The sequence below is a fragment of the Spermophilus citellus genome (assembly GCF_964194105.1).
Source record: "Spermophilus citellus genome assembly, chromosome: 16".
NCBI lineage: Eukaryota > Metazoa > Chordata > Mammalia > Rodentia > Sciuridae > Spermophilus > Spermophilus citellus.
The window spans coordinates 25,901,173-25,911,080 of NC_138196.1; the positions used below are offsets into that span (position 1 = coordinate 25,901,173).

At 40.7% G+C, this 9,908-nt stretch overlaps 1 protein-coding gene across 1 annotated transcript; it reads right to left on the reverse strand.

Moving 5' to 3' along the window:
* Positions 1-666: 666 nt before the first annotated feature.
* MBOAT4 (membrane bound ghrelin O-acyltransferase MBOAT4) lies at positions 667-7,379 on the reverse strand (the record flags this gene model as incomplete). Its single annotated transcript, XM_081269437.1, has 3 exons — positions 667-1,630; positions 3,901-4,125; positions 7,261-7,379. The coding sequence occupies 3 exons, from the start codon at positions 7,377-7,379 to the stop codon at positions 667-669; spliced, it is 1,308 nt and encodes a 435-aa protein (XP_081125563.1).
* Positions 7,380-9,908: the final 2,529 nt, after the last annotated feature.

Consider the following 9,908-nt stretch of genomic DNA (forward strand, 5'->3'; position numbering starts at 1 on the left):
ATACACATACCCACCATGAAGTGACACCATCCATCATTAGGCACTTACCAGAGGCCAAACCAGTGAGGCCCATTCAATCTTGGACTTTGAACCTCCAAAATCAAGGGCTAAATAAGCCTCCTTTTCTTCCTAAGTTAGTGTGTCTCATATATTTCATCATGGTTATGAAAAGCAAACTAAAACAGTATTGCCAAAGTTCACATTCCAGGATTAAGTGGGCCAAATGAACTCAATTTTTGGATGTTCATGTATATACCATTTTCCATGTGGTTCAATGTAATTTGTATTTTTATTATTTTGCTTCCATACCTAGAAAGCAAACTCTAAGGAATGAAGCCATGTTTATTTCTGTTTTATATCCTCAGTGGTAACAAAATAGCTTGTTAAAGTAGACACACAATTCTTTTCTTTTTTTTTTTTTTTTCTTTTTCCTGCAATGCTGGTGACCAAACCCAGGGCCTTGAATACACCAGGCAAGCACTCTATCACTGAACTATGCGTTCCCAGTCCAACACGCAAATTTTTATGGCAAATCACAAGGTAAGTCCATCTAATACTTAAAACTTTTATTATTGAAAAATTGAAAGACACACATCATCATTGCATCATGTAGCAACTTCTAAACTCTGTTTCATGGGAGCGTAGGATGAAAGGCAGAGAAAGATATCAGTTAAATTTATGTTTTGTCTTCAGTAATAGAAAGAGCAAAATACAGTACATCATTGGAAAGAAGCTGTTGTAAGAATTACACAGCAACCAGACAGAGGAGAGGCTCCTGACTTCCACTGCGAGCATTATGTAGGCAATGATGAGCTGGGTATGGACCCAGGTGAGGGCTCTATAGAGAAGTCTCATAGGCCATGATCTGATAAATAAATTGGCAAAGGTGTGAATCAGGTAGTCAGCTTCTACCATCACGGCCCAGCAAAAAAAACCAAGTACCTGTCCTGGATGGAGTCCATGCCACCAGGCAGAGAATGTGAAGGTCTGCAACAATGGCCAGCCCCTGCTGTGCTGGAATATGAGCCGTCTGAGCCACCGAGCTGTGCTTTGGTTCCACTTTCTTGTGAACAGAGATATCCTATGGGTTGTTTCCAGTGTCCAAATGTCTGCATCAGGGATATATCCCTCCTCACCAGGGCTTGAACTGAGCCCAGACCCAAAGCCCGCTGCCTGGAGGAGAGAGTCATCCAGGATCCAGTGAGAGTAGTAGGTGAGTTTGAAGAGACCAGCTGTGGACCACATGACATAAATGCACTCAAGTTGCTGGCAACCTGTCAGTCCTGCTCCTTCTCTCACCACCTGGCTCAGGGCCACCTTTAGGCACTCCAGTCCAAGAATCTGCAGGCCCCTCCAAGTCAGAGCCCAAAAAGAAATCCTGGAACATAAAGAGCTGGGCCCTTGAACACGAGCCTGAAATCTCTGGAAGGAACACAAAGGGCCTCCCAGAAGAGCAGGGAAAAAGAGCAAGTAGCTGAAATAGGGCAGAGCCTTACATAGACGCTCAGACAAAGAGCTCCTGCTCTGGATGCCTCCTACTGCAGCCTCCACTTTCCCCTCACAAATGTCCAGAGAGAGAGATGTGACCCTCTGGGTCAAGAGCATGAGGGAAGAAAGAGTGATGTAGAACCTGAAAGACAATTTTTTTTAATGTAGAAACATCTCATATTTATTCTCTCTCCCATTCCAGTCTGCCACACATGACCCCCATAGACAATCATGCCCCATAAAAACCCTTGGATAAATTCAGAACCATACACACTACTCCAGACAGGATCAAAAGGTAAAATGGGGAAATTAATCATTAGAGATACAAATAAGAGTACAATGAAGAATATTTTTAACAAATATAAATTAATATTTATAATATTTCTAAGAATGGCTTATAAAGATTTAGATCAGAGCCAGGCACAGCTGGGGAGGCTGAGAAAGGAGGATCTCGAATTCAAAGCCAGCCTGAGCAAAAAAGTGAGGCACTAGGCAACTCAGTGAGACCCTGTCTCTAAATAAAATACAAAATAGGGCTGGAGATGTGGCTCAGTGGTTGAGTGCCCCTGAGTTCAATTTCCAGTACCCCCATAAAAATTTAGATCAGAAATTTGCCACAGAACAAACAAACACTTAGTAGTAAAATTATTACAGAGAGTTGCAGATTTTAAATTACCCAGGCCCTGACTGCAAGATTCTGCATGATCTGGGATTTATGCTGAGGAATGGTTCAGGGTATGTGGTGAATCATTAGCAATTGGCATTTGGTTCCTCACCAACCACCTGAACTCTCACTACTTCAACATGGGGAAGAGCTTGCTAACAAGATTATTTAGGAGAACAATTAGTGAAAATTACAGTGGAACCTTCTATAATCAGGAAAGTCATCCTGTGGCAAGAAAACAGCACTGCTGCCCAAACACAGCTGTTCTCATCTGTCTATCGGAAGATTTAAGGAAATCTGACCCCCTCGTCCTGACAGTCATGCAGCCTCCAAATGCCTCCAGCCTGCTAACTTACCTTCTATTATGAGCCAAATATGTACCCTCCCCCAGAAAATAATTCATATACTGAGGTTCTAACCCCTAGTAGCTCCAAGTATGACTGTATTTGAGACAGGGTCTTTAAAGAGGTAATTAAAGTGAGGTCACCTGGGTGGGTTCTAATCCAACAGAAATGAAGCCTCATAAGAAGAAGATATTAGGATACAGACATAAACCAGGGAAAGACATAGAAAAGAAAGTCAAGAAGGGAGGCCTCAGGAGCAACCAATCCTGCCCACACATTTACCTTGAACTTCCAGCCTCCAGAATTGTGAAGAAATAAAGTTCTGTTGGGTAAGTTGCCCATTCTGTGGTGCTTTTTTATGGCAGCTCTAGCAGACTAATACACATTCTCATTTCAGGTCTGGTTCAACCTTCCTTTCATCCAGCCAGTTCCTGTTCAACTTGCCCTTCCAGCCCCTATCAGGTTCTGGCTTCCTACTAAAATCCCGATTCACCACAGCCCATTCAGTACCTCCTATGTCTGCCCAGCTGCCATCTTGTCTTCTCCTCAGAGAAGCAAGCCTGAAGCCCTTGGTGAAAACTGTCAGCATCATGAATATCATCCTTCTCCTCTTCCTCCTATCATTATCATCATCATCAACAACAACAACATCATCATCATAGAAGAACCACAGCCTCTGTTCTCTACGTGACACAGAGAACCACACCAGCCAATAAGTAGAGGAAACCGGAAACATTAGGCCTCAAAAGCACCAAGATACTCATTTCCCTAATCTTGGTGATCTCACTGACTCATGAAAACACTTCTCTAGATTGCAATTAGCTCTTGGTTATTGTTTTTGTCTATTCCTAGATTGGATGACCTCCCTTCTTGGGAGAAGACTCTTCTTAGAAGTCTGTATGAAGATAAAATTCTTACCCAGTAAACTGCCTCTTTCTCAGCAGCTGCCATGGGAAGGCAGCCAGGGTTCACAGTGGATCTATACTCTCTGGCTGTGTGTTTAAACCTACCATACAGAGATGAGCAAACTGTGCTGTCACTTCCAGATAAGCCTCTAGGACTCCTGCTTCATCCTTCCTCTCTGATACAATGACAATTATAACTAAGTGCCAGACACTGTGCTACATAGACAACAAGTACTAGCTATGTGTCATCAAACAATTATACTTACATTCATTATTTCTATCATTCAAAACACTCTTGCAGAATAGGTATTGCTAGCCCCACATTTTTTTTCTAGAAAAAGAGACAAAGTCTGAGAGAAGCTAAATAACACGTTCAAGACCACACTCCTCAAATGTGAAAAAATTAGGATTCAAAGTCAGCACTCATCTTCTCTCCATAACTATGGTGCAAGCAAACCCCAGGTCAGCTAAGCACAGCCAAATGAGCAGGGTGCTTTACCTTGTGGAAGGAGTCTCTTGCAGATAATACTCGGTGTAGTGCAGACCCAGGTGACACAGGGTCTGCCAGCTCATCTGAAAGAAGAAAGTCCGCCTGTGGACTTCCTGCGGGCCAAGAGAAGAGACCAAAACCACGGTACAGAAAGCAGGGATAAAAACAAGCAGGGCAAATGAACCCATGGCAGCCAAGGCCAGGGCACCTCCTCCAGCCAGGAGAAAGAGGTACCTAAAAGAAAAAGGACAGACAAATGAGTCACATCAAAAGTCATTCCAGGGAAGCCAATTGAGGTAGGCCCCAATATAACATCTAAAAAAAAGCATGATGTTATCACACCAAAGCCTTCCTTTCATTCTTCTGAAGGAAACAAACATGGGACAAAAAGCCAGGGCCAACTTGTAAAGGACTACCTCAGGAGACAAACCCTGACTCCTGCCCAGGTGACTCTGGCAACCCCTCTCTTAAAGGGGTACCCACCATGCAAGTGCTTCCCATCCAAAGTATTCCACCACTGGCTCTAGAAATTCTGGAGGGCTTGCTGGTAGAGGCATCTTTAAAAGCTACTGGTGCATTGTCTGACTGAGAAGTGATGTGAATCCAGTGTGGAGGATCCAGAAGATCTCTCTAGACCTGCTCTCATGAAGTGTCTTTCTTCTTTTTTTAATATTTTATTTATTTAGTTGTAGTTGGACACAATACCTTCATTTTTATGTAGTGCTGAGGATCGAACCCAGGGCCCCGCCAGCGCTCTACTGCTGAGCCACGACTCCAGCCCCCAAGTGTCTTTCCTTCTCATAGGGTTTGCACTGCCCCAAAACATTTTAGAGAGCCCAGGATATATAAAAGACTCAATACTTCCTTTGGATAAATTTTTGAAAACTCAATGATAAAATCTTTTAAATCTCCCCTTCATCCTTGCTGAACTTTAGATCTTACGAATTCATGATTTGATTCTGGTTTTTAAGTCTATCTATTTAAGTTGATCAATCCTCTTACGAAAAATGTAGAGATCAAGTTGTTGCAGAATCTGTCTTCCTTTTTCCTAGTACCAACATTGGTCTTCTTAGTCCCCCTGACTTTTTCATTCTGTTCCCACATTCCTTTGGCCATTTTCTTGAGGTCTTTTTCTTCCTCTACTAGGCATAGCTTATAAGTCTGGGTTTGGGTTCATTTTTCTTTGTATGTTCCAACACAACAATTGTCACTACAAAAACAGGGCTCTAACTCAAATACAAAGATGACATCAGGTGTGATTTTGTGCATTTGGGCTAGTTTTTTCCCAAATTTCTTTCTTGGTACTATTGCCTCCCTAGGGTACAGGACATCAGTGACCACTCATTTCCACTGAAGTAGTCAGTTGGTCATGAACTTCCTGGTCTGGACAGTTTCTTTGTCTGCATGATACTGGTGGATCCTCAGGCATCCAGGGAGGAAAGGTACAATTGTTGTTTTGTTTTGTTTTGTTTTGTTTCCCCAGGGTTGTAAAGTACCCACCTCAAAGAAACGGCTTGTGGACCATGTCTCCCTCAGAAGCCAAGTAGATAAGGATCTGCAGAAGCCTGGGAGAGTTCATGTTATATAGACTAGGTTCTTTCTGCATTATGTGGTTTTTCTTAAATTGGTGCTGAATTAATAAAGCTGAATGAAGGGATCAGAAACAGTGTGCAACATGGACTGATAAGGGAGAGGAAAGGTGGGTTAAAGAAGCCCACATTTTCTCTAACACCTCAGAAGCAGGAAACACTGTCACAGATGTATATAGCGACTCTATGACACAGTGCCAGGCACAGGTTGGCAGGAATTACTTTCCCCAAAGAGCATGGTAAATTTCTCATTGTGAAAGCCTCTGTCATTTGCAAGTGACAAAAACCTTGGGCCATTCCTGGGCTTTTGAGCCTGTGCTTGGGGTGACTCATCCCCACAGTATCCCAGTTCATACTGTGGCCTAAGCCCTCACTTCCTTTGGGAAAATAAGGGCAGGATGGGAGGACACTGATTCCTAACACAATAGAAGGAGAAGCTTGAAACAAGCCTCCTGTCCAGAGGCAACTGCCCTCAGGGACTTAGAAACATTAAAATATATAATTTATAGAGTGCTTTCCATTTCATTCCATTCCAGGTATTGTGTTAATAATCCTTTATAAGATAGTATTATTTAATCCTTAAAATAATGCCCTGAAAGAGGCATTATTATTTCTGTTTTACAGATAAGGAAAGGGCACCTCAGAAAGTATTTACTCTTCTATACAAGGACACTCAGTAGTCAAGGAGTGAGGGTTCCGCAGGCTGACTCTCTCATGAGTAATGTTAAACCTGCAGTGACTCCCTGGGAATTAACTCTTTTTTTTTTTTTTACTAGTTCTGCTTTAGTATTTTGTGATTCTCAATAGAAACTTCTTTATAAATATTTCCCCACTGTCATATCCCAAAAATGAAAGTAAGGATCATCAACTAGCTGTGAAGAAAGGATTTTAGTGAAAACTCAGTTTAATGAAACTCAACAACCCCAAGTGATTATCAAATGTGGCTAGATTTTATTTAAGAAACACCATTAGGGCCCAGATGTAGTGCAAGTGACAGAATGCTTGCCAAACGCAGGAGTCCTAAGATTGTATCTCCAGCTCTGGGGGAGTAGGGGGCAGGGAGAGGAAGAAAAAAAAAGGAAAAAAAGAAAAGAAATCCTGATATATAAAAAAGTCTTATTTCCAAAGTTAGAGAACTATTAGGAGGTGGCCTTTGGGCAATGAATTTTCACTTTTCAAAAGAATATTCCACTGAACATTTTTTAAAAATGGGTACTATCTCCAATGTATTGGAGTTATTGGACATAAAAAAAATCATCAAAATCAACTTAACAAATCTCTAGTGACAATTTTTGAACCTGAAATTGAGATACACTAATCTATTAAGATTTGTTTGACATTGTTCTGAGAAATCAAAGGCATTTTTAAATCACATTGTTATAAATGTAACATTAGTATTACTTAACATGATATTTAATTTTATTGAAAATAAAGTTAGGACTGCTCAAGAATATCTGGGATTTATGGTTGGCCCAGAGAGATACATTTGCAGACTTCCTCTTCCATCTTGACATCCATCTCACACCCCCCACCCCTGGTTATTTTGCATCCATTTCCCACTGAATGTGAACCTATCCAATTTTGAGTCAATGTAGACATAATATCAATTTCCAGGTCAGTTTTACTCTATGATATATATTCATTGTCAAGAAACAAACAACCAGTGGCAGGGATAGTGAGCTAAAAAATAAGTGTAATTAGTACGTAATCTTCACGTCCACTCTTTGCTTTCTATTATAGTATTCCCAGGCATAAGAACAAAATTAGCCATCCAGCCTACCTGGCCCGAGTGGAAAATGAGTCCATAATGCAGAGATAATTAAACAGCAGTGCAAAAGGAAAAGCAGCCCCTTGATAAAGTGACACAGGATGGAGGAAGAATTGCTGAAGCCAATCCATTCTGAACTGGAACATACACTGTCCTGCTAGAATCCTTAATTGGTGCCTTCCTGCAAGAGAAACCACAGCCAGGCTCTCTGGTCTTTTTATATGTTTTAGGAAGATCTGGCTAAGCAAAATCAAAACAAAAGCACTGGCGATAAGTAGAACAAAAATTGACTTTCTGATAAAGGAAACTGCTCCATGGAAACCAAAACACATCTCGGTCTTATTACTTTGCTTTGAGAAGCTGTGGTTTTTAGATTACATAGCACGTTATTTGCCTTTCCAGTCATCATACTGTCATATTTTCTTCACTAAGTTAATAAAAAAAAAATCTCATTTTCCAGTTGTATTCAAACAACTCCTTGGACTGAGAAGAGGAACAAGAACAGGAGCAGGAAGAGGGAAGCAGCTTCTAAAGGCAGAAAACAAGATTTTCCCTTCCTAACTACCACTCTCTTCCATTACATTTTTTCATATCAGCATCCCTTGTGTATCTATTTCTTGGTTAGTTTATTTCCTGCCCTTTAAAGGCAAAATGTGAGCTCTACAAGGGAAGGACTTCGTTTTATTTGGTATTATACTCCCAGCACTCAGAGAAGTGCTGCATATGTACTTTGTACTCCATAAATATTTGTTAAAGTTTAAAGGGTTTTGGTGGTATAAAGGTGTATTAAGAATTGTAATGCAAAATAATAATAATAATGATAATAATAATAATAAGAGCTCATGTATAATGGCATAATTTGACGTGAACATACTTTATATACAGAGTTATGAAAAATTGTGTTGTGAATGGATAATTATGATTGTAACACATTCCACTATTGTCATGTATATAAGAAATAAAAAAAAAATTTTAAAAAAGGTTTTGTAGAAGCAAAAATGTGGAGAAGAAACATTTTTAAATAATCTTTTCTTTGGGCTATGAACAAGTAATACAGAAGACTTCCTAGAGCCAAAAGAAGAATGAGAGGACATTTTTCAGCTAGTGGAGATCCATCTGCTGAGCCCTGGGCATTATAGGGCTATCCCTAACAAGCTATTTTTCATCTACAAAGAGACATGAAAGAGCAAGTAGCCTTGGCAGGATTGGTATTTTCTACAACAGGTATTTTGTCACAGCAATGGAAAGCAAAAAAACTAGAGGTGGTTATGTCACAAAGACTCTGCCCTCATGAATGAGATTAGTGTCTTCATAAAAGGGCCTGAGTGAACCTGTTTGCCCTTTCCACCATCGGAGGATGCAGCAGAGACATTAGCTATGAGGATTGGGCCCTTACCAGACATACAATCTCCAGTGCTTAGATTTTCAATATCCTAGCCTTTAGAACTGTGGGCAATAAATTTCTTTTCTTTATAAATTACCCCATTTAAGGTAGTTTGTTAGAACAGCTAAGATGGCCTGAGACAGATGACCAAGGAGGGTCTTCCTGAGTATAATGATTCTTTTCTTTTTCTATCGATTTGGCAAGGCTACAATATTCAGTCTTCCAATCAAACACTAATATAAGTGCTATGTGAAGGTGTTTTGTGAATGTGATTAAAATCCATAACAAGTTGATTTTAAGGAAGGGAGTTTATCCTAGATTATTCTAGATAATCTTTGTGGGCCTGTGATAGACCCAACCTGATTTTTCTCTTAAAATTGGGAGCCACCTCGCCACAAAGCCATGAAAAGCTAATTTTGGCTTTACTATAAATTACTACAAATTCTGAACCTGCTTGGAATGCCTGCCCATGCCTTGAACTCACCCATGCCTGGCTCTCTGACCAGATAGCAGCCCTCTCTGAAACTTTAGTGACGCCTCATAAATCTTGGCCTTCCCTGGCCAGATAACAACCCTCTCTGAGGCTCTAATGACCTTCATAAATTCTGATGCCAGAGCCAGCAAAAATCTTATGCTCGTCAAAGTTTTGTTATCTGTAACCCTGCTTTGTGTAACTTTCTGGGCTATAAAGCTGGGCTGCAAGAAAGATGCAGTGCTATCTTGTTCCTGCAGTTTGGGGTGGGAGAGGCAGCCTGGCCAGTGGAAATAACAAGCTTGCTTTAATTTGATTTTAATTGGAGTCAGTGGTCTTTTCTTGCAATCCTGATCTAACACCTGATCCAAACAGTTGAAAGGCCTTAAGAACAAACTGAGGCTTCCCTGAAGAAGAAATTCCACTTGTGGACAGCAGTTACACCCTTTGTATAAGAGTTCCAGCTTGGTCTACAGATTCTGGACTTGCCCAGCCAGGGCCCCACAATCACAAAAACCAATCCTTTGCAATAAACCTCTCAATATATGTCTTTGGCTGGTTCTGTTTCTCTAGTTGAACACTGAGTATGTGACATCTGAGGTCAGAGATGTTAGGGGTGGAGGACAATTGGAAGCAGTTGAGGGTGGAAAGTCAGTTTGGCTTCTTGGAGAAAAAAAAATGGGGCCCTCTGAAAGAGGAAGAGAAGCATGAAATGCAAGACAAGAGATGTAGTCTGGCTGGATCTGATCCAGAGACAAGTTATGGAAAGATTTTTAAAAGAATGGGAAGTAAATAATTGGATTT